We start from the raw sequence: 26,359 nt of genomic DNA, 5'->3' as shown, positions 1-26,359 counted from the left end.
TAGCAGTTTCTCTGAAACTGCTTTGTTTACAGCAGGCAGAGTTAACCCAAGATGGACCTGGCACCCAGACCACTTCATTAAGCTAAAGTGGTCTAGGTGCCTATAGTGGTCCTCTAAGCATTGATGCAGCCTTGAATGAATAAATGTTTTGTTTTGTTTTCTAGACATTGTGCTCATCTGTACTGCATTCCATATTGTAGAACTAGCAGGGAAATAAGCTTGTGACATTACAGTTTTAGGATTCGGGATCACATTTGTGTGTAATTAGTTCTCTGAAGAGCATTAATGTACAAATGACATGATGGTAAAATACTGATTAGAATGTAAACTCCTTAGTTCAGGTATATCATAAAAATAGTACATGGTGTACTGTGACAACTAAGAAAGCACAATCACTCTCCTTCACTAAGAGTATTATAGGTGAACAGACAGTACATATTATTTATCAAAATAAACGATTTATAAAACAAAACTTTTCTAAAATGTGAGTAAAATTTCTAACATTGTAGAAAATGTGCTAGAAAGGGTAGAATAAATAATGTCCAGCACCAGATGAATAAGATTGTATTACTATTTCCATTTGTTCATGAAAAAAATAAATGCAGAGCCTATTTCAAAAGAAGAGTCCTTATTTCAAGTTGGCCTTTTTATATAAAAAATAAAAAAAATGTCTTGATTGCACCAGGCAACCGAGAAGGTGCTTTTTCTGATTGGTATAGCTCCAACACAAAGTGGAGGGCAATGCTTCTTGTAGAGAAGCATTGGAATGGCTGGGTACTGAGGGTCTGATGCCTTTTTGGAGACAGAAATGAACTACAGCCTGGCACACTCTCACCATTGGATTGGAGATCAGGGTGCTGTTGGGGGCCCAATACTTTAAACGGTGATCATTGCAGCATTATACATATAAGTTCTTGTAACAGTATACACATAAATCAAGAGTGGAAAACAAAGTCAGTCCACAAGCGGGTAATTGCTTGCATATCTGATTTGTTTGCTATATATATATATATATATATATATATATATATATATATATATATATATATATATATTTTACAATTGCCTCACTTCAGCTTTACAGAACAGAATAGGGTTTCATTGTGTAACTAAAATAAAATGTAAAAAACAGAAAATGCCAAAGAGGCAGGCCTATTGAAGTACATACATACTATTCATTGTTAATTTACTAAATTGAAGAATGCAACAACATAATAAAATATATCAATAGTTTAGAATTCAAGAGCGTGGAATTATGGTTCAGTTGCCTTCATTCTGCACATTGTGAGTTCAACTTTGTGACTGAATAATATATATCATAATGCATTTATTAGAAGGAAACAATACAAAGTAAAAACTATTATATCAATATATCTCAACATGAGGAGGAACAAAAAAATTTAAAACCATGCTGGATGCATTTTGCGCCTACCAGGGCTGCCGCAGCTCTGTTCGCAGGAGGATACCATAGCCACTGAAGGATCTCACAATTCGTAGGCACTGCAAAATGTACCATAATAGCACTGTATTCGCTTCTGAGCTATTGCTATAAGGATGGTTTTGCATTGCTCTGTTTAGGAAGTGCATTTACTTGTTTTGAAATAATAATCTCTATTTATATGTTTCACTATTGCTGCTTCTCTTGTGCCTTTTTTTTTGTTATTTGTTTTATATAAATTGCAATTCATATAGGAGGAACTCTGGTGGGGATGTGTAATGACAAAAAGCCAAAAGACATTGCATTGCAATTTAACAAAATGAAATCCTTTGTTTGTCAGAACTTGCACCGATAATAACGTCATGTCAAAATAATAGAATTGCCGAATAGGTCTTTTGTTGTGGAAAAGATGTATTAAACAAACATTTTAATAACAAAACACAGACACAATTCGATGATTGACTGCAAATGATGCAAAGACACACAAGACTCCCAACAGTGTAACAAACTCACCATGTCATCAAATGTAACTAAATATGTGTAGTAAGCAACTATTGCACATTACTCACATCTGGTTTTGCTTTGCATTTTTTTTTTTTTTTTAAGATTCGGTATTGAATCAGATAACTAAAATTCTGAAATAGTAAACCTGGCTTTTCTGATAGTTATTGGTTTCAATGCTGGCTCTGGACCAAAGTCGACAGTGCAATATTTAATCATTTTCACTAGTTGCAGTTGCCTGTTTAGCAAAATATATATCTATATATACAGTTTTATACTAACATGTTCTTCATGTGCTTTGTGCAGGTATGAAGAAAACGGTGATCAGGTTAATTATCTGAAATTCACTTCTGGACTTAACTGGCGAGAAAATCCTACTCGTGCCAGGCAGATCACTCCAATTAAGGTAAACATTAGTCTCTGTTTCTCACCCACTTTAGTGTTTGTGAGGCAATAGCATGTGATTTTATTGTGTAATCTTTACTTAATATGTGCATTGTATGGGTAAGCAAAGTGAAAGTGTATAAGGGCATCAGTCAATTTTATGAAACAAAGTAGTAAAGTGAATCAACGATTACTTACATTGCATACTATTGCAGCATCGTTAGTGTGTTGTTTGGTAGAATCCTGTAATTTGTCAAATTGTATCTGGTCGCATAGTCAAGAATTGCTGAATTCAGAGTAGTGGGAAACCCAATTCTGAATGGATATTCACTATAGCCTCTCAGGATCTATCAGTACAATTGGAAGTGAGATCACAAGCAGATCCACCAAAGACAACAGATACAAATGCTCAAAATATCCATTTTATGAACATTAGCAGACTTCAGCATCAAGCACCATCTTCATGTTTGGGCTGTTTGTTCCATGGACATAACCATGTTCTCTATTTAATCTGTGGAAGGTTTCAAGGATAAAAAGGACCAAATTATATTGTTAAATTATTACTGAGTCAAAGGGACACCCTAGGCACTGAAACCATTTCATCTTTTTGAAGAAGTAATAGGGCCTGGAGTCACCTGGCACTGCCCCTTTATTCAGTGTCAAACCATTTTTTTAAACCATACATTAAACAAGAGTCCCCAGCAGCCAATCCCTCCCTCCTGCTCTCGTTAATGAAGAAACATTTGGCAAAATAATAAAAATGGTGGCTTATACTGACATCATATGTATTAAAATTAAACTATTTTTAAGCACTAAAACAATTACTTAATTCTCTTTAAAAGCCACTCTTTAATGTTGCCGTGTAACAAAGTCAGTGTTTAGAGTTGAGCGAACCCGAACTGTAAAGTTTGGGTTCGTACCGAACATTACGATATTTTGACCTTGAACCCGGACATTTCAGTAACAGTTCGAGTTCGGTGTTCGGCGATTTAATGGCGCATTTTGAAAAGCTGCAGGGCAGCCAATGAACAAGCGTTTGACTCGTGTGCAGGCCCGTCGCGACAAGGCAAGCAAACCAAGCAATTGCTTGGGGCCCCGAGCTGGCCTGTGGCCCCAAGACAACGACTGGTTAAGGATAAAATGCAACGACAAACTGTGTAAGCACACCTTTGATAGTCAATGCAGTAAAGTGCAAATAGCTTTCCTCCCTGTTCCCACGATGTCTCCTGTCAGTATTGCCGAACGTCCTGTCACTTAGACAGAACGCCGGCAAAACTGCCGAATTGCGTCCTAACAGAATGAGAACAGTTTCTCCATTCGTGTTAGAACACAATTCGGGACTTTGTTCCAAAGAACTTTCCCACGCTGTGTAAAATGACACAGAGCACTCAGATTGGTTAGATTCCAACTCCACCAATCAGAGTATTATGAGTAAATTTACACAGCGTGGGAAAATTCCAAAGAACTTTCCCACGCTGTGTAAAATGACACAGAGCACTCTGATTGGCTTAAGCCAACCAATCAGAGTGTTCTTAGCCTAATTGCAGGGCGAGGCAAGGCTTTATAAGCCTTCCCGCGCCCTGCTGAGCTCAGTTTGCGCGGAGCCCTCCATGGGTGAAGATGTATTATTTTTTTTAGCGGCAGGTTTTTTCCTTTTTCCTCAGTTTTTTTGGGCGCTCAGATTTTTATTTTATTTTAAGTTCGACGGGTATTATGTTTTTTTATTTGCCCTTTTTTTTTTTTTTTTTTTTAATTCTTTATTTTGATCGTGCAGAGATAAAACATGCAATTTGCACTGCCACAATAGCTGGTGCAGATCGATTGGCATTCACATATGTTTACATGGCATCAGAAACATTGCACTTTTTTTTTTAAAGCGAAATAACAAACAGGTTTACATCGTAAACTTCCTAACCACCTAGAAGAAACAATTGCTTTGCCCACCGATTGATAGCGTTGTGTAGGAAAGGGTAGGGGTAAAAGGTCATGTTAAAACATTGCATTAGAGAATTGAGTCGAGAACAAATGGCTTTGTGCCTGGCTTCCTCAGTTTAGTGCCTAGTGCGTTGAAACAAGAAAAATAAAAATAAACAAGTTTGATAGACAACCAAGAGTTGGTGCAAAGGTAATACGGTACAATTGCTCACAGCGCACCAACAACAATTGTCAGCGTAATGAAAATGAGCTGCTTAGTTAACTTCGAAGAGAGGTAGTCTACGCTAAAAATACACACCGCAGTTTAAATTTTAAACAATGCTGTTGTTAGCCTACTGGGTGCTGGTAGTTGGCTTCTGAGTTGGAAGTAGTTCCCTGTTTCCCTACTTGGTAACATGGGGAAGCCTATGGGCTATGGGACTAGCAGGTAATACATACATATTCAACATGTGGTGAGATGCTACGACCTAACGTGCGAAACATAAGGCTGGGATCAGTATGTTGTATTAGGCAAATAACTCACAGTGCAAACTAGTCAACATAGAATCAACTGGACAACTGAATAATAGTCATGCTTCATCAGTGTAGCTTTGATTAAAGAGTTACATATAGTGTGAGTTCTGTTGTGCCGATCAACGCTGGTTTGGCATCGCTGTGGTGAAGTCCCTTTGCTGGGTATGACAGTCCCTTGAGAGGATGTGGATGCAGAGGGCTCCGTGCGTGGCAGTTCCTTTAGCCGATACCCTGTCGCCAGGCTGGCACCGAGGGACCCTGAGGTTGGCTGGGAGCTGCTTTGGTCGTTGGTCTCTGCTGCGAGTGATCTTGTTGCCTCGTTGTGGTGCCGCTCACCGACGGGTGCTGGTGGGGTCGGATAGCTGGATCGGGTTGCTGGGGCAGGGTCACCCCCGATGTGGTGGGTGCTTGGGTGGGTTTTATTCCTGGTTTCAGCAGGCCCCTCCGCTGTGCTGCTTTGCGTACGTGAGGTGAGTGTGGAGCTCTGCGCCGCCATCTTGTGACTTCGGTTGCTGGAGTATCTGACTTGTGCTGCGGGGCATGTGGAGGTTGTCGAGGTAAGTGGTTTTCCGTTGCTTTTAGGGCCCCTTGGTGCAGTTTGCTCTTAAGTTTGCGCCAAAAGTCTGCAAAAATTTGGTCCAGGCTGGACTTTGGGTCGTGTTGCTTCTCGTGGCTGTTTGAGCCCTGCGTGGTCTCCTCCATCTTGGGTAGGCCCTGCGGCTCCCCGGCTCGCCCCCCTAAGGGTACTGCCGTGCTATGGCGGGTCTTCCGAGGTGGACCGGGATCACCCCCACCGGTCCAAGGGGGGGGGTTACGGGTTACCCATTTGTAGCAGCCAGTCTCCGGGGAGCCCCAGGCTGGGAGGTCGGCCGCCTCTCCCTCCGGTGCTCACCGGGCCTTTTGCCCTCGTGGATAGTGCTGACTGTCCGATGTCCGCTCACGGGCCGCATTACCGGTTCACCGTGGGGATTGATAGCAGGTGGGTCGTTTAAAATCATCTTTAGTGCGTTTTGTGGGTGAGAAATGCCGTTTTAGCTATTGCCAGTGAGGAGCTCTAGCTAGGCACGTCTTCCCTCCATGGCAGTCAGGCCCCGCCCCCCTATTTGCCCTTTTTTGGGGCTGAAAAATTAAGATTTTAGAAGAAAGAAGACATAAAATCATAAGTTTTATTTACAGGTTAGTTATTTTATTCCCCCTCACTATTTTTAGGGAGAGGGGGGTAGGTAGGGGATAACTTTTATTTGGGTGGAGGGGTGACTAGAAGTTTGGAGACCCCTAGTCACCTTGGAAGGGGGGGGATTTTCATTTAGGGCCCCCACCCACCGCTCAGGGTTGGGGGCCGGGGGGGAGGACAGTAGGTCCCCCACTCATTGTTATGTAGGGCCCCACTCACCGCTCAGGGGTGGGGGCCGGGGGGGAGGACAGTAGGTGTCCCCCCCTCATTGTTATGTAGGGCCCCCACCCACCACGCAGGGTTGGGGGCCGGGGGGGCAGTAGATTCCCCCCCTCATTGTTATTTACGGGCCCCACCCGCCGCTCAGGGGTGGGGGCCGCCCGGGGGCCTCCATGTCCATTTTGCTTGGGGCCCCCAAATTACTTCAAACAGCCCTGCTCATGTGCCCTTAGAAGCCATCACAGCCATGTCTACTAATCTTATACTCAAGTGCACTTATTCTTTGTTTTCTTTTTTTATATGTCCCAATATTTTGGGGACTACCCCAATTAAAAAACAAACAAATAAAAAACAGTGTTGGCTACCTCCTCCTCCTCCACTGCCACTTCCACCTACACCGCTACGGTCACCGACTCCTCAACCTCCTACTCCACATCCACCTCCTCCTCCTAGTTCAATATTATTATTTTTAATTTGTATGTATTTTTTATGTTATTTTAAGTTATTTCCCTATCCACATTTGTTTGCAGGGCATTTGTCCTACTCTTACCCCCATTTTACTTCCTTTTGCAGCCTCTAGCCCTTTTCAGGACTTTTTAAGAGCCATTTTAGTGCCCAAAGTTCGGGTCCCCATTGACTTGGGGTTTGGGTTCGGGGTCAAGTTCGGGTCCCGAACTCGAACTTTTTTGCCGAACCCGGCAAACCCGAACATCCAGGTGTCCGCTCAACTCTATCAGTGTTGGTATAACCAAATTACAAACAGCAGTCCTAATAATAAACAAAATACATTTCCACCTCTGACTAGTTGTAATAACCAAAGTCATCAGCTGAAATCTGACTGCTCTCCAAAAACTATCTGTGCCAAATTTTACATATTATTCTCAGAAATCACCAATAGGGGGCGCCCCTCTGTTAGGGACCACCACAATAGAGAGAGGTAGTAGCAGACAAAGCAAAGAACCTCTGTTCTCTATTTACTCTAACTCGAATAATATGAGCTTCCCCCTCCATATTTGACAGCCGAATTTGCTCCAAGGGATAGCAAAGCAGATGGACAACAATGATAAAATAAATAAAGCACCCGACGTGTGCTTCACCTGTACCTTTGACTCATCTGGAGGGGAAAGTATTAGCACAGACAGCAATGGGTAGCGGTAACGAGCTCCATTATTTGTATCAATTGAGTATGCGTTGAAAAAAAGTATAATCTGTGCCTTGGCCGTATCTCCAGTGGGGAAATAGCAGTGTTTTAACACTGAATGAAAGGAATGGAGCCAATGAAGCCAAAGGGCTCCAGGTACTATAACCACTTCACTTAAATGGTTATTCCTGCCAGTGAAAACACAACTGTGCACAGCTCTGCTAATGATGAAGAGTTGTCTTCCATATTGTGCTTGAGTACATCCCGCTTGCTTCACATTTGCTCTGTATGCTTTAGTTAAAACCCTCTGTTTGCTGTCTGCCATTGTGGTGCCTTATCACAATATACTGTAGGAGCCAGTATCATATAAGAGGCTGAAAACATTTCTAAAACTATACATTTTTATTAAAAATAAATATGTATGAGTCAACAATGTTACACAGGCGGCAATGTTCTTTATGAGACATCTCCCCCTATCACAGATGGCAGGACATATTACCCTCTTTGTCCCTCTTTAAAACTGTTCCTGGCAGAATTCCTTTTAATTAAATGTAAAAAGCATGTTTATTAAGTTTCCTACATATCTTACAGATCTACTTTCAAGAAAGAATGTCTAGATCGATGGAAGATATAGTCTTTAACATACAACTGTTCTCTGTATGATGGCTCCACTGAGCACTGAAACATTGGTCTATCAATCTAATTGTGCAATGTATTTCAGTGTTTTAGGACTAATATGTTAGATTTAAAGACACATTTATTGTACCATTGAGATGTTATTACTTACTGAAATATTTTCTCTCATGAAGAATTTTAAAGACAGATATACATCAGTCCAAAGCATAAATAAGTATACTTTTTTTTTTTTATACTTTGCTATTAAGCATTTAAAGTGAGCTACCCTCTCAGATTGTGTTGTAAACCTTTTCCCAGTGGAATGAACAGTATCCCTAATATTCAGATTTATAGGTTTTTAGGTCTGCAATTTGCTTATATTTGTAACTGCTCCCAAGGAGCACAGATAGCAGGTGTAGATATACTGGACTAAAATGGAATCGGACTTCTGGAAAAATGATTTTTGTAGTGCTTTGGGCGTTAGCTGATTAAATCAACTCTGTCAGCCCCCCAAAATTGTCAAGAATTTCAAATATAAAATCTTCCTGAAATGTTCAAAAAGACTGGTTTGGAATTCCACTGAAATTTGAACACAGTCAATAGACGCCATAAGACAAAGTGTTACTTTTTTTTTTGGTAAACGTTGATAAAACTTGATAAAAAGAGGAGCTACTGCGGTCATGTTTTGTCACTTCCCCCAAGTGTTGCTAACGATGGTTCTGGAATAAGGAATTGTCATGCTCAAAATGAAATAATATCTATGGGGGCTCCTGTGGTCACTCGCGTGAGTACAGCACTGATGTAAACTGAAAAGTTACACTTGCTCACTAACCATTGATGAGTAAAAGCACAGCCCTGTGCAGAAGAAAATTCACCCGTGGTGAGTGTGGCATGTGCTCTCCAGTCTTGCAATGGTCCTGTTCTAGATGATTTGTTGATGACAAGTTCAATTTAATTACACATCTAAACGTTTGATTTAATCATAGTAAAATTAACATGTGCTATATATTAAAACATTCAAGCACATTTTGCACATTTAGCAAAAACAGTGATTAGAAATGCTTTTTTCCTTATAAAGAAATGACATGCCTCAATCTCTGTAATCAAATTCTTTCCTGAGCTCTGAATTCAGTTAAATAATACTTTAGTAAATGATTAAACCCGATTCACAAAATTGGATAATGTGTACTATTTTTTCAGCTTCATTTGTAGCATTCATCCCAGAAGACAATGAACTAGTGCATTCAAACATTTTTCTACATGATATTCCAATTTAAACAATGTTTATTTATTTTTTTAGTTTACTATGTTGGGTATCTTTGTATTTATACTGCATACATTAGAAAGATATCACTAAATAAGTTAGTTGCATAGTCATCTATTGCAACTGACTTACTCTACTTAGCTTTTTAATAGTTAATAGGGTCTGCAAAAGATGACTAGCATTGGCTTGCAGTAAAAGTATCACAAATTGTGCTAGTGCTGACTTGCCTAACATAGACAGTTTAGTTTAATATATAGAAAGCAAATTAGATACTCCTGACTTGGTCAAATAACTCTATTATACATGTGCAGGCTCAATATTTTGATTCTCTCAAAACACTTTGGCAGAAAAAAAATTGGGAGGTTGGCAGAATTTAGTTCGTGCCGCTGTTCTGCTTAGGAGTCTTTGTAGCAGTAGTAATTTCAAGTTAAATAGTGGATTTATAAAAAAAAAAAAATTTTTTTTTAATAAAGTCAATGTGCATCCGACCACCCACGTACCCTTCCACCCTGACAAGAACAAAGGTTCCCCACATATTCAGTCTGTAATGACTGTCCTTCAGTTTAAAAAATAAAAATTGATTTAAAATTTAAATTTTTTAAAATCCCCTGTTCCTCCTATATTAAATTCCTTTCATTATAATGCTGGCTGAGTCTTGTGGTGCCTGTTACCTGTGTCACTAGTTGCTGGCTGGATACAGCAGAAAATGCTAAACCTATTCTGACACTAAAATCATTGACACAGGCTAGGCAAAAGGATTTATTATCTACCACATTCCCCAAAAGAGGGATTTTCTTTCCTCAGAACAGATAATAAAAAAAAAAAAAAAAAAAATAATAACTTTTAACTACTGTATATTGGTGACCTGGTCTCAAACTAGTGTGAATGAAAAAATGCCTGTCAATCTCCCATTCAAAGTTGTTTCAAGTGCCTCTGTCGTATCAGCTCATTAGATACAGCAGGAACTGCTAAACCTTTTCCTATACTAGAATAAATGACTCAGGCTAGGTAAAATAATGATTTTCTCGTCAAAACAGTTAAAAAACAAAAGTAAAAAAACAACAACTTTTATTAGCTGAATATTGGTGCCCTAGTCTCATAGGAGGAACAGTGACAAAATGCCTTCCAATCTCCTATCTCCTATCTCCCAAAGGTGTTTCAAGTGCTACTGGCAGTAGCATAAAGTTAATCAATGGTAAACACAGGATCACTGCTGATTTGTCTCCCTCAATAGCTGAATTCATCAAGTCTAGAAGAATCCCGTTTGGAAATAAAAAAAAATTTTTTGCCCCTCCTCCCCCCCCCCTCCCTATTGGTCACTTGATTGTGACTAGAATCAATCATCTTGATTGGAAAGGTGATCAAACTAAACTGCTTATTTTCTAACAACCAAAAAAAAACCTTTTTTTTCTGCTGCCATAAACAGCACTTAGAATGAAGAACTGAGCTGATCATTTCTAAAATCAGGAAAGAGATCTCTTATCTATAGGGATATATATCCCTATAGTAGCAGTATATAGATTAGCAAAAGTGAATGTACTAAAGTGTACAGATAGAGCAATATTAGGATAAGTAGGTAAATGGCGGAATGTGTAAAGGGTACCTTGAGAGAAGAGAAACAATATGAGGTAGAGCAGATCTAAGGCACAAATTAGCAATAAGTAATCCCCAAATCTGTATATTTAAGGGCACTTAATTGTCTGCTACAAATATACCTGATGGTGAAACCACCCAATACTTATTCGTTATAAGTAAGACCCTAAATCTGTGCCTTTGAGGGCACCTGATAAGCTAAACGCTGAAACCTACTAGCTGCTATCTATACAGAAGGTAAAGTATAATACACCTTTTAGGAATATACAGACAAAGGGAACAGCGCTAAAATAAACCAATACTATAAATGGGGAGAATAGGAGGCAGCAACCTAAAAATAGGGTGTCCTCTAAGCCCTATTAACAAAGATAGTACAAAAGACAAGATAAGTAAAGGTTGCGCCAAAGTTGACTATAGTACAGCTAATTGTGAACAAAGTCCAAAATATAGTGGTAAATCTTAAGAAAATTATCTTTAAAAAAGAGAGATAACAAAACAAAGTCCTTAGTTATGCCTGATGGACCGCCAGCACCCTGTGTAGGGGGATATTCTCTGTATGGACCAAATGGAGACCGCTTCTTAGGATCCATACTTCACGCATCCTATAAGCGGAGATTATACCGCTGTATGCCATTCATACTAGAGCTGGTTCAAGCTCTACTGCACATGAGTAGGACTACATTAGATCCTGTTGTTCAATTATTTATCCATCTGTACTAGATGTATTGAACCATCACTTTTCTCTCTTTTCCACATACGGATCAAAAGACCAACACCTCTCCACGTATCCTATAAGCGGGGATTGTACCGCTGTATGCCATCCACACTAGAGCTAGTTTAAGCTCTACTGCACGTGAGTAGGACTACCATAGACTCTTTCTTCCTGTTATCCATTTTCTGTACTAGACGTATTGCACTATTATCTTCTCCTCTCTTCACATACGGATCCTAAGAAGCAGTCTCCATTTGGTCCATACAGAGAATATCCACCTACACAGGCCGTTGGCAGTCCATCAGGCATAACTAAGGACTTTGTTTTGGTATCTCTCTTTTTTAAAGGTTTTTTTCTTAAGATTTACCACTATATTTTGGACTTTGTTCACAATTAGCTGTACTAAGGTCAGCTTTGGCGCAACCTTCACTTGTCTTGTCTTTTATAATACACCTTTTCCCTGCTGGCCTCTATAATTAATGTATCGAGATAGAGTAAATACAAATATCAGATAATATCAATCTGGAGTGGCAATATCTGTCAGCAGGGTAGGAGTTTAACACTGAGCCCTGACGCGCGTTTCGCCAGTATGCTGCTCTTCAAGGGGGACTCAAAGAAAATATATAAGAAAACATATTTGGATAGACTTGACAGATACCAGAATTATTAGGAACTAGGTTTGGTTGGAGATAAATGAATTGTAAGCTCTGTTGTATAAGAAGTGATCTCTCTGAAGTTCTATATATATTTAATATGTTTTATTTTTCTTCATTTCCTTTAAAAACTAATGATGTCATCAACTGTTTTCTCATTTTCAGTATGATGCTCAGTGGAGTGGAGAAAATACATCCAATGTTGTGAAACGTGTCAACTTTATGCGTTTTCTTGATGACTTGTTTGGCCTTCGAGAGTAATGTGAAGAACACTTTGAAGGTCTGGGTCATTAATGAGTTAATCTTCAGTCTTTCAATAGAAAAAAACAAAAACAGAAAAATATAGTATTGATTTCAGGAACAACTACTTAAAAGATGCAATAAATTCTAATTGAAGCAATTATTTTTGTGCTTTTGTTTGTTTTATTGTTTGGTATCGCACAGAGCAGAAAAGACCTCTGTTTTGTCTTCTTAATGAAATTCTTTTACCTCTAAGAAAACAGTGTAGTTTTATGATACTTGCCAAAGGTTACTGTTCAACTAGTTTAGTGTAGTTACATCAGATGAGAATTATAAATAAATAAATAAAACGGGTTATTCAACAAAAGCAAAAAACGGGTCGCAAGAGTATTCTCAGAACGGACAGCAACTGAAATAGCCTGCCCTTCGGTGGATCCCCGCTCAGAACTCAAGCTGGTTTTAGCTCATCTTGTGCCATTACAGAGAGAACATATCTGAAGCATATCAGAATGGTCCACACACATACGGGCATTCCAGATCTGAAATGCCAGCAAGTTCCCTCTGCACAAGAAATACAGCAACCCCAGACGATCGTTTCAGCCTTGTTAGGCATCATCAGTGAGGCATAGCTGATATCTCTCTTTTACAGTGAGTGTGGTTGTTATTATTCCTGGAGTGTTCCTTTAATAAATATAATATGAATTTTCACTACATTTGTTCCTAATCCCCTTTAAATAATTATATATTTATAATTTACATTGTACAATAAGCTGAAATTATCAATGGCAAAAAAAATAATTGTCAAATACATATTGTCTTTTACAAATATAGCACTTTATAATATCCCACATAATATTGAGTGAATTGTAAGTAAATGTATACCCACCATCATATTTCAATGAGAATGTTTTCACTGTGTATTGGTGAACATATATGGATGATATGTGATAAGCTGTTCATTGAAGGTCACATTTTTAAATAAGACATCCGTATGGATGCCCTAGTGATCTTTAGTGTAATATGTATGGATTGTAAGAATCTGTCTCTGCATCCATTCTAACATTCTAAAGTAGAACACTAAGTATAGCCAATGGAAAACAAGCAGAGTAACAATTTTCCTGATGGCGTCTCTCACCTAATATTATCCTATTACCTTTCCCTAACCTCACTTCCTACACAGTGACATGAGATATGACACACCAAACCCAAATCAGGAAGGGTTATTTTTGCGAAGAGGTAATGTTGTGCATTGCTAGGGATAACCAACAAGGGCCTTGATTTAGTATTTTGGATACACTTTTCAAATGATTTATTATTTTGGGATAGACTTTTAAAAGTATCCAAAAATATGAAATATTAAGTAGAGGCCAAAGTTTTCTACTAGTTTGCGAACCAAGAGAAAACAAACATAACAAGCCAACCCACAGTCATAATATTAGAATAATGCATTTATTTTTTAAATAAACCTGTCCAGGGTTACCCATACCCAAATCTATATTTAGCTTAAGAAGTACTATAGATGTAGGTGTAAGGGTTAATCATTAATACATATTTTGTTATCATTAAAAACTAAAGCTGTTGATAGATGTAAAATCTATCAACATAATTTCTGCTTCAATATATTTTATTTTGTTTGAAAAAGTTAATAGAAAGGGCCTAGGTAATACAAACCTATGTACAGTATATTATTTATAATTTACATGGGAATTTGTAAGTTATGGGAGCTGGTTAGGAAACCGAGTAAGTGTTATTGTCATCTCAGTAGCACGTCTTGCCTCGGCATTTACCCTGAGTTTGGTAAACTAAAGGGACACTCTAGACCCCTAAAGAACTTAAGCTTGTTAAATTGCTTTATGTGTGAAGAGTGTGTCATCTTTTTTCAATTTTACATTTTAAATCCACCACAATTCACTAATTAGTGAATGAAAGGAACTGTAAATCTTTAAGTCCAATTTTTAATAGCTGCATTGAGGAGCAATTTTGCTATACATTGATTGCATTATACATAAACTAAGAGAACAACAATAAGCAAGATGTTCATCTTGATCTTTAGAACTTGGCAAATAAAGAATCTCTATCGTCCAATTATGCTAAAGGTCACCAGAGTTGTCTTAAATTTAATCCAATTTAGTATCTGAAACATATGGGATTTAGCAAACAGATCCTATAAAATGTACACTATAAAATATTTTTTTTTTATCATTATAAATCACATTTCACCATGAAACATTTGTTGTTAACCAAACTTGTTTGCATTTTTGTATTGTCTCAACACGGTCAGATTGTGTTTTCTTTTCTCAAAAACAGAAAGGAAAAACACAAAAATGGTTTTAACTTGATAAAACCCATCTGTATAGTAAAATGTCTGTTTTATAACAATGTGGTAGCTCTGATGTCATGCCAAAACAGCGACACTAGGAAAATTATAATGGTTACTTCATTTTCCCCTACCTTTTTGCTTGTTTATCTGGTGTGTTTATAGCACAGATCTTATCTAAATTTGCTTTACTTTTCTCCCAACACCTCCTTATTTTCCACGAATAGTCGTCTCGTTCCTATTTATGGATTGTTCAAAAGTGACCTCTCCCATTGCTCTGCTGATTAATTCAGTTTAGTGATTAGAGCAGCTTACTAGAATATAAATAGTATTAAATGGAAATAATTACATTAACACAAGTAAAAACAAGTAAATGAACAAGTAAAATGTATAATGTAAAATAAAATAAGCAATGGGAATGGTTCATATTTACTAGACTTGGAGATTCATTTGCTTCATTTGCACAACCCTTCCCAATATCCCTAGTGGCAGTGCTCACATTGGGGGAAGCAAAATCTGCTGACTTTTCAGGAATATGTTCATGTATAGAATGATACCCTCTTGCTTGATCATGCTCTCTCCTAATATTTCTTGTAGCAAAGCTGGACAAAGGCTTGAAAGTGTCTAATCATGTCTAAATAAGGCAATAAACAGTTTTTTTCATTGGCTTTATATAAATAATCTAAAACAGAAGAGAACACTGTGAACCGATAAAGCCTTTAATAGCCTGTCCTATGGTTGGTTTCAACTCAGATCTCTAGCAAGTAATAGTTTAACTGTGCCTTGTTCTCATACAATCTGTTTGGGCTTCATATAAATAAAACAGTTTCTGAGAATCTGGTTGGACATTCTTGAAACATTCATGTTCCAGGTTCTCCTGTGAAAAAGGCACAAATGTAATCACATGGGCAAATAACCTCTGGCAATATAAAAATGACTGCGGCTAGTAGTCATCCTTACACACTTGTATATTGGTTCAAGATGAGCTTTGTAGCTTTGACCTTTTAACATAGCCAGTGGTGGAACTACCGTGGTCGCAGGGGTTGCAGCTGCGACCGGGCCTGTCACTCCAGGTCCCCTGTGACCGAGGTGCCAGCCGGCCATGTGTTGCGCCCCCAGCCCGCGTGGTGTATCTGCCAGGGCCGCACGTTCTGGGTCCCATCGGGTGGCCCATGTTGTTAGGGCCACCTGATGGAAATTAATTTCCAGGGGGCCCGGTCAGCGCTGTGGAGCTTTAACAGACCGGGCCCCTTATGATGACATCAGAGCACAGGGAGGAAGTGACTGCCCGGTCACTTCCTCCCAGCAACCACCGGGAGACACGGGTGGAGGAAGGAGAGGAGGGAGAGGTGGGAACTCTGACTCCAATCAGCCTGAGCCACTGGACCCCAGGGAAAGGTACCCTCCTGCACCTAAAAGGTAGGAAACAGGAGGGTGACTAAAACATTTTGCATGTGTTAGTGTTTGTGTATCTGTATGTATGTCTCTGTATGTGTGTGTGTGTGTGTCTGTATGTATGTATCTCTGTCTGTATATATGTATGTATGTCTCTCTGTGTGTGTCTGTATGTGTGTGTGTTTGTATGTATGTATGTATGTATGTGTGTGTGTGTGTTTGTATGTCTGTGTGTCTGTATGTATGTGTGTGTCTATGTGTCTGTATGTGTCTACATGTATGTGTGTGTCTATGTGTGTGACTGCATGTGTATCTGTTTGTCTGCATGGAGGGGGTGGGGGGTAGACGTATGGGGGGGCAGGTAAAGTTTTGCACCAGGGCTCCGTGGTTTCTAGTTACGCCCCTGAACATAGCTACTACAATTTCTCTAACAATATATTATTTTGTTGTTTAGTTGCATCAATGTCCTGCACAGTGACTTATTAGTAAACGTGTGCACAACGAGAACATTCAGTTTGGCTGAAGCATTTTAATCATCAATAGCACACCTGAATTTAAGCCATATGGTAGTTTGGATCGGCTAATTTCGGTATTGAATTTCTGATTCAGAAACTAATCAGATGAACCAGAAGCATGTAAAAATAGGCCAATAATTATACTGCAACATACACTGGTCAGCCACAACATTAAACCACCTCACTTATATCATGTAGGACCCTCTCATACTGCGAAAACAGCTGAGGCATCGAGGCATGATCTCTACAAGACATCTGAGCATGTCCTGTAGTATGTAGCACTAACACATTAACAGAAGATCCTTTAAATCCTGATATCTGTGAGGTGGGGATTCCATGGATTGGATTTGTTGTTCCAGCACATCCAAAAGATGCTCAATCAGATTAAGATCTGGGGGATTTGGAGGCCAAGACAACACCTTAAACTCTTTGTCATGTTCATCAAACGATTCCTAAACAAGTTTTAAAGTTGGCAGGGTGACTTATCCTGCTGATAGAGGCCACTGCCATCAAGGAAGTTCCAATAAACCTGCCTTACAAAAGGGGTGTACCCACGTATCAATCCCTAGGTAGGTGGTATGTGTCAAAGGAAAACTCACATGAATGCCAGGATGAAATGTTTCCCAGCAGAACATTGCCCAGAGCATAACACGGGCTCTGGCAGCATGCCTTCTTCTCTGCCTTCTTCTCTGCCTTCTTCCATAGTTCATTTTAACGCATACGCACCTGGCCATCCACCTGATCTAAAATAAATCTTCTTCCATTGCTCCATGGTCTGGTTCCCTATTGAAGTTGCATTTGGCGGTGGACAGGGGTCAACATGGGCACTCTGATCGGTCAGTGGCTAAGCAGCCCCATATGTTCACTTCAATTGCTGCCTAAAGTATATCCCACAACTTGACAGGTGCTATTGCAACAATATGATCAATGTTATTCACTTCACCTCTAAGTGGTTTTAATGTTGTGGCTGATCCGTGTTTAGACATAAAATAATATTATGTATATATTTCCAGTACATTATCAGGAGCATTGTTCCGCCTCTTGCTTCAAAGTCAAGTGAGAAAAAGTAACCGACAGAGAGAAAAACAGGAGGATCAGTAAAAAAATTTAATCAAATTTATATTTATATGACATATATTTATTAAATATAAAGGTATACAAAGATATTTTTATTTTAATTTCTTATTTCTCACTTAATCTGTGAATAAAATCAACATTTAGTGATTGCTTTGGTTTGTCGATCACGTGATTGGCCCAAATTTGTCTAAATTGCAGTTCGATGAGAAACAAATTTCCAAGTCTATTTATTAGGCAAAACAGAAAGGTGCTCTCCAGCAGTGGAGTAAATGTATGCATATGGATGCGTCTGTGATTTCCTTCTCTCCAAGTCTTTATTGGTTGCTGGGAACAGATCTACTGTGCTGTCTGTGCAAGTGTCCATGATGTTATGCCTGTGTCTAGTATGTGCACCATCATCAGATGGCAAGAATATCCCACTTTTTTAGTGCAATGGACAATTTGTGCCCTTTTAAACTATTGCTCTACTAAAACATACATGTGATGGCACCATATCTACTAAGTGGTCTGGTGTAATTTCAGTGGACCAAAGTTGGCACACAACCATATCCCAATACTATTGACATGGTCCTTGAATGCACCAGCTTTAGCCCTGAAAGTTACTATGAGCACATGTTTAGGAATGCAGGTTACTCAGATGCTTCAAGTGAAACCAAATATTTCCTTGGAATTAAACAAGCCAGCCTAACTTCCCCATATGCTTATATGTGGCTGGGCTAATAGGAAAAAGCATACTAAACAAACAAAAGTCGGACTCCAAGAAGCACACCATAAAGCACACCATAAAACAAGCACTCTCTGAGAAAGTACAAGATACTTTATTGAATATATTGAGTATACTGGAGACAAAACATGACAAAGGCACACAATCACCCCCCCCCAAACAAAAAGCATTTTGGATCCTGATGCCTTTATACATAGGGATAGGTGATCACTTGAATTCCTGAATTGTCAGATGAAATGTATTCGAATTACGAACCAAAGGAATCAGGCGATGGACGAGCGGGTTCATGTGATTTCATTTGAGTTCCTCCCATGGCACCAAAAAAAGAGATGATTAATGGGATTTGTGCCCAAGTCTAATATTAATATTGGATGAGCCACACGCCACATGGTGAAATTCTGCCATCCTCAAATTTGTTTTTTTTGTTGAAGTGGTTTAGCCTAAACAATTTTTTTCACAGTGCTCACGTGTAAAAAAGATATTAAAATAAATTAGGTCCAGGCACTCAGGATTTCTGCAGGAAGGCAGGTTTATTGGAACAAAAAGTGCAACACACAGGCCTTTATGTAGCTTGATAAAGTCCTCTCTGTAGGTTGAAACGTTGCACATTTTGTTCCAATAAACCTGCAGCAATCCTAAGTGCCTAGACCCAATTTATTTGATCTACTAAACTAGATTTTGCAAACCCTGGCTCTGATAAGCACCTGGATTCCTAAGTGTGAGTGCGGTATCCTCGTTTAACAATTAAAAACGATATTAGAACATCTTGAGGTCTAGTAATATTAAAAATGTACATTGTAAAAAAAAAAATAATAATAATAATACAAGTTTATTTTGTTCACTATAATTACAAACTTTCATAGTGTTTTTAATTAACAATTAGCACAAAAAATAAAACCAGGTTAAAACTTATGGAAGTAAATTATCAGTGGACCGTGAAGTCATACACCAAACTCACTAAAGACTATTAAATTAACATTATGACAGCGAGATCTAATTGAGTTGGTTTCTTGTAAAAATGTGTAGTTTATCATGCTTTGAGAGATAGTGTTCCATTTCATGTTGTGAGCAGCATTAATTTGTGTTTTATAAATTATTCTTTCAGCCGTCTCTCAGTGTAAACATAATATTTAATATCTGTGATGATGGAACCAGCTGCTCTATGAGATCAGTCAGAGAAAACACTGTCAATACCACAACTCACACAATCCATCCCTCATATGTTCCTTCTTTCTTGTGTGAGAATGTTTGCATCTTTGTATGTACCATGTTTAATTAGGAGGAAATGCAATTGAATTGACTATAAACAGTGATGATCAAACCACTCACTGTCACGTACCATTTAACATTAAGGTCGAGGCCTCTCTGCTGTTACTTGATGACAGTCTGGTGTTACTATTATGTTCTCATGCTCTTGCATCAGTCACCAACTGTATGGGCTTTCAGAAGCATCAATATTTTAATGTCTCTTCTGTTTCTTTGAATCATGTAAATAGCTTTGCATTCATTACTGTCATTATTTTGTTGCTAGTTATTTATTTTTATAGATTTTTTTTGCATCAACCACAATTTTGTCTTCCCTAATTTTAACCAAAAAGCCTGTTTAAGAAGAGAATCAAAAACAAACAACTTACAGTGTAAGGTATATTACATACAATGTAAATGTAGGTGCTGCTATAATCACCCGTGGAATAATTACTCAGTCCCACACAATTGCAAAACAATCATAAAAAGGGGTGAAAGCACACACCAGACATGCCAATATACCCAATCAGCTTGTTCAGAGGGCTATGAAACAAAAATATAAATATATATTGTGCAGTATGTTTGTATATACCATAAATAGATTTTTTCCATAGGCATATGTGGACACACTCACATTTTTAGGAGACTATTCAAACTGTTTTATTAAAAGTTTAATCAACATGGATATTAAAACTCAAGCAATCTGGAACTTCTCCAAGGGAAAGGAGATACAAGAAATATGTGACAATCCGTTGGGGTTGTTTTCGGTCCTGGAACTCAGGTGCAATAACAGCTCTCCCTTACCAGCACGATTCACAGAGATCCTAAAGTTTCAAACAGGATTTAATGAAGTAACAGAAAATCAAAGGAAAAGGTATCCAAAGTAGGGTCAGGCAGAAATCACAGTAAGTCAGTCCAGAGTTCAGAGCAGGCGGCAATCAGAAAAAAATCAAAGAGCAAGCAAAGTCAAGAAACCAGCAAGGACAGGAAACACAGGGAAACAAATGCTAGGAGTTCTCAGGCAGGCAACAAAACAACCAAGCACCGACTGAAAGGTGTGCTCTGCTTATAAAGGAGTGGCTCAATCACATAACACGTGTAGAAGAGGTTACCTTTGGTCAATATGACTGTCTGTGGGACTCAGCCCCATCTTGGATACAGCATCATCTTCGCTCTGCCCCTCAGCCATGCCCCATCCAAACCTCTGACCTGCAGACCAGTCTTCTCAAGCAGAAGCTGCCATCTTGGAATGTTGGTACAATCGCTGCTAGTTCCCCAGCGTGCAAATTGAGGATCAGAGGATGCCGACTGGGCTACAGCAAAATGACTGCTGCAGACTGCTGCACCCCGGGACAGGGTGAGTACTGTCTGGGAATGTGAAAGCATAGAATTGTAATGTTTATTTTCAAATAATAAAATATCAGCTTCCCGATCGTGGGCATAGGATGAACGCATAAACACACTCCTGGACAGTACCACAGCGTGCACACCGGGACTTACTCACAAGTAGCTCTAAACAGGCAGAAACATGTTGCCTCCTGAATGTTACCAGCAATGCCATAAATGTATATTCTGCTTTTGTTTTACTAGAAAAGTATGATTTTTCTCTTTTTTCAGTCAATAGTCTATTTCTTAACATGCCTAGCTTGATGCAGACACGCCCCAAAAGCCTAGTGGTTTACAACTTTTAAGCCTCCTACATATATGTCTTGCCGAAACCTGCAGAATATGCGGCCTTTAGCCTTTATGTATGTTTAGCCTGAAATAATTTAATCTAAGAGTATGCTATTTAATCTAAGAGTATGTTATTACGCTCTCCCACCTATATTAAGCCAAAGGTAACAATTAGCGCTGTGCCCCCTATGCCAGGACTCGGATACCACTGCTGTACAGCCCCCCCTATTATATGGTAAACTGAGGTACAAAGACTAATGGACACTCCCCTCACCCAGCGGATCCCACCGCTGTAACCCAGGCCTGTGAAATCTTTCAAACACAAAACCCAAGGACAAGAAGGGAAAAAAAAAAAAAAAAAAAAAAAAACAACAAAAAAGGAAAAAAAGAAATTGTTTGCATAGTTGATATGTATTACTGTTTTATTGTTTGCATTCACCTCCACTATGATGTCCATCTGGGAGATTGCTAACTGGCGCACTAACATATAAAACACGCCAAGTAACGTTGCTTTCCCTTAACTAGGACTCAGGTGTGACAATGGACACCCCTATCCCGACTCGAATGGCACCGAAGTTATACTAAACAGCCTCCCCCCACCAAGACATGGGCAATCACGCGTAATGTCCTCCTCTTTTTGAGACACTGGAGGGACAGGGCAATGCCCCCCCCATCATCAGGGCACTAAAGTCACTAAGCACCACTCTCCCCTGGCGAAGACTTAACTGTCAAATCGCACAGCTCTCCCACTACCACAACGTAACTGTTAAAATGCGCTGTTCCCCAGTCACCCTGGCAAAACGGCTACTTCACACTGACCGCCTCTTACTCAGGCACAGGCAATACCAAACCACAAATGGTAATCTCAACTAATGTCATGCATACTCTTTCCGCAGAATCCCGGAACCCTAAGTGCCACCCCAACCGCTAGGACATAGCGACTCGACAAATGACCGCGACTAAGGTAACGCACTCACGGCTCGAAGGAGACGGGAGGCGAGGTTCATTCCCCCTCCGGACACCTCCGATCCGACTCACACAACCTACTCGTGACAACCCCCCAATAACGGCCGAACCTGCTCCCCCCCCCATCGGGACAGCAGACCACCCACGAGGGAACAGGAACAGGACTGCAACGACACGCAGGTACCTACACCCCCTCAATCTCCGCCCCCGCCACACCTGGCAGCTTTAGTATAAGACCAGGAAACACCAAACCCTCACCCCTACCAGGAGGCGAACCCCTGACCTCTCACACAAAAGGACCTGACTCCCCTACCATAACAACCAACACAGATACAGACAACACTTCCACTCAAGAACCACACATACAACCCCTCCGACCCACTCCACACACAACGAGAAAACATGAACACCAAACTGACATGCGTATCTATCAACTGCAAGGGCCTCAACAACCCCGCAAAAAGACATAAACTAATGAGGTGGGCAAACCGTACAAACGCAGACATTATATTATTGCAAGAAACCCACTTCACACAGGCCAAACCATTTCACCTCATTAATAGACACTATCGAGAATGTCACACGGCAAACTCCCCCACGACCAAACAAAATGGAGTTGCCATCCTGATGCGAAAGACTTGCCCACTCAACACCAAACAAATACTGAAGGATCCACAAGGTAGATTCATCACACTCACGGGCCAAGCAGGTCACACCCGTTATGCCATAACCTCACTATATGCACCGAACACCCCGGATAAAAACTTCTGGGACACGTTCCAAGCACACTTAGCCTTAACCCCAGGCCACCTCAAAATCGTAGGCGGCGACTGCAATGCCACGCTATCACCGACGGTAGACAGACTACGAACCCAAACCCTTCCGAACCCAACACCCAAAATAGACAGACTACTACAAGACTTCGTGCTCAGACAAGGACTTGTAGACGTATGGCGCCTGCTCCACCCAACCACTAGGGATTACACATTCTACTCCCACCCCCACAACTCGTACTCTCGCATTGACCTATTTCTGATATCACCCCCCCTTACTCACATGACCCAATCGGCTGACGTAGGCAACATCACGTGGTCGGACCACGCGGACATTACACTATCAATCAAGGTCCCAGACGTAGCAAAACCATGGTCCTGGAAACTCAACCCCACACTACTACACAATCCGTCAATAACGGACGCTATCCTAACTGAACTGACAAACTACTTCACGCTAAATACACCCACGGCACCCTCACCAGGCATACTATGGGCAGCCCACAAGACGGTCCTGAGGGGGAAAATCATAAGCCTAGCATCGCACTTGAAAAAAACCCAACTAGCAGAGCTAGCAACAGCCCTAACAAACCTTAGGACCCTAGAAGCAAGCCACAAACAAAACCCCACGCAAGACATCCTCACCAAAATAACAGACTGCCGCACCGAAATTAAGAACTTCATGACCAGAGACACACACAAAGCCATGCAATGGACAAGACAGACCTACTATGAAAAATCTAATAAGGCCGACACCCTACTAGCCAGGAAACTGAGAAACAGGGCGGACCGAAAACAAATAGACACAATACTATCACCGGACGGCACCAAACACCACACGCCATCTAAAATTGGGGAGGTCTTCCAAAAATACTTTTCCACATTATACGACCACAGCCCCAACACCCGACTAAATCCCGAACTAACTAAACAAACCATAACCGAATACCTACAGAAGATACCCTTACCAGCCTTAAAAACGGAAGCAATATCCAAAATTGGCCAACCAGTCACCGTCGAAGAAATCGCCAAGGCTATCAAAAACACCAAACCCAACAAAAGCCCGGGCCCAGATGGCTTCACGGGACTATATTACAAAACCTTCCCTGCCATCCTCCTCCCCCACCTTTGCAACCTCTTTAACGCAATACTACAGGGGAACCCCATACCTCCCGACATCCTAAGAGCAAACGTGTGCCTCCTTCCCAAACCAAACAAAACCCACCTAGACCCAGGCCACTACAGACCGATCTCCTTACTTAACGTTGACTTAAAACTACTGACCAAGCTACTCGCAGACAGGATAAATCCCCACATACACAAACTTATACACCCTGACCAAGTGGGCTTCATACCCTTTAGACAGGCGTACGACAACACAAGACAGACCTTTGACCTTCTATGGACGACCTCACACAGACGAATCCCCACCCTATTCCTATCCCTAGATGCCGAAAAGGCATTTGACCGACTACTATGGCCTTTCCTTTTCGCCACCCTGCACAAATTCCGGTTCCCAGACCCAATCTTGAATGCGCTCAACACTCTTTATTCCGCACCGGTAGCAAACCTCCTCATCCCAAATGCTCAACCCCCCTCTTTTCGCATCTTCAACGGGACGAGACAGGGCTGCCCCCTCTCCCCACTCCTGTTCGCCCTTTCATTAGAACCCCTACTCCAGGCCATACGCCTAGACCCGATAATAAAGGGAGTACACATCAGAGACGAAGACTATAAAGTGGCAGGCTATGCAGACGACCTACTCCTCTCCATCACAGACCCGACAAACTCACTCCCACCCCTACTACACACCATACATGAATACGCACAGGTCTCAGGCTACCGCCTTAACCTAGACAAAACGGAAGCACTCCCAGTACAAATACCCCAGGAGGAGCTGGACACTCTAAAATTAACATACCCATTCCGCTACAACACCACGCACATACACTATCTAGGTGTCGACTTACCTATAGATGTCTCCCAGACATACCGACTCAATTATTCCCCCCTACTGCTAAAAGCGACGGCCGACCTGAAGTCATGGGAATCCCACTCTATCTCTTGGCTAGGAAGGGTAGCATGTATAAAAATGAACCTCCTACCGAGGTTTTTATACTTATACCAGACGCTACCAGTTCAAGTAGTCATAAAAGACTTTAAACTATTACAAACGCAAATAGATCGCTTCATCTGGGCCAATAAGCGAGCCAGGATCCGAAGAGACATTCTCTACCTCCCGACACGATCCGGAGGACTTGGCCTGCCCCACTTTCTCCATTATTTCCATGCAGCACAACTTGCGCAGATCAAGGCACTGCACGCCCCCATAGGGATGAAAAGATGGGTAGACCTTGAACATAACCTGTTTGGCCAAGATTTCCCCTCCCTCTATATATGGGTCCCAAAACAAGCAAGACCACGACCCCCACCCACCACACCAGCACTTGACACCTCCATTTCACTCTGGAACAAACTCTCTGTAAAACATGCACTCACAACGAACCCCTCGCCCCTGACACCAATCCTGAGAAACGAACACTTCATACCGGGCATGACCCCAAAAGACTTCGCTCACTACGAAGACAATAACCTTGTCAGAACATACCAATTCTTTCGGAACCAAAAAATCATTGCATTTGCAGACTTACCTCAAACCAGACCACTCACCACACACGACTTCTTCCGCTACCTGCAAATCAAAAACCTCCTAGACACCCCCTCATATAAACAAGCTGGACTTACACCCCTCACAGCCTTCGAACAGGCGTGTATCCATGCCCCCATACAAAAAAGCCAGATCTCCACAACATACACACAACTGCTCAAAACGACAAGGACCCGACCACCAGGGTATGTCATAGCATGGGAAAGGGATCTGGGACCACCCACAGATCCTACCGACTGGAACGCTATATGGGAAGCCACAGCGACAGTAACAATATGTGTAACACATAAAGAGCAGGCATACAAAACCATGATGCGCTGGTACCACACACCGCTAAAACACAAACAAATGGGACTCTCCACATCAGATAGATGCTGGAAGGGGTGCGGCCAACAAGGAACGTACTATCACATGTGGTGGGAATGCCCATACATCGCACAAATCTGGACTGACATAGTGGCCCTGGCCTCAAGAGTCCTACACGACACCATCCCAAGGGACCCGTGGCTGTGGTTACTATCCAAACCACTAGAGGGCACACCACGAGCTCATAACAAACTACTGGCCAAACTAGCCTTAGCCACTAGGAGAGCCATAGCCTCCCACTGGGGTGCACCCACAAC

At 40.8% G+C, this 26,359-nt stretch overlaps 1 protein-coding gene across 1 annotated transcript in view; it reads left to right on the top strand.

Moving 5' to 3' along the window:
• Positions 1-12,542, top strand: part of EFHC2 (EF-hand domain containing 2) — a 111,918-nt gene extending 99,376 nt beyond the window's left edge. Inside the window, exons 14-15 of the mRNA XM_063444268.1 lie at positions 2,246-2,345; positions 12,308-12,542. Of these exons, the coding sequence (XP_063300338.1) occupies positions 2,246-2,345; positions 12,308-12,403 (196 nt within the window). The 3' untranslated portion in view covers positions 12,404-12,542. The remainder of the gene's footprint in view (positions 1-2,245; positions 2,346-12,307) is intronic.
• The last annotated feature ends 13,817 nt before the right edge of the window (positions 12,543-26,359 follow it).

This window comes from Pelobates fuscus, chromosome 1, assembly GCF_036172605.1.
Source record: "Pelobates fuscus isolate aPelFus1 chromosome 1, aPelFus1.pri, whole genome shotgun sequence".
Lineage (NCBI taxonomy): Eukaryota > Metazoa > Chordata > Amphibia > Anura > Pelobatidae > Pelobates > Pelobates fuscus.
The sequence above is the reverse complement of the archived record's forward strand: the minus strand, read 5'-3'. Positions and strand labels throughout refer to the sequence as shown.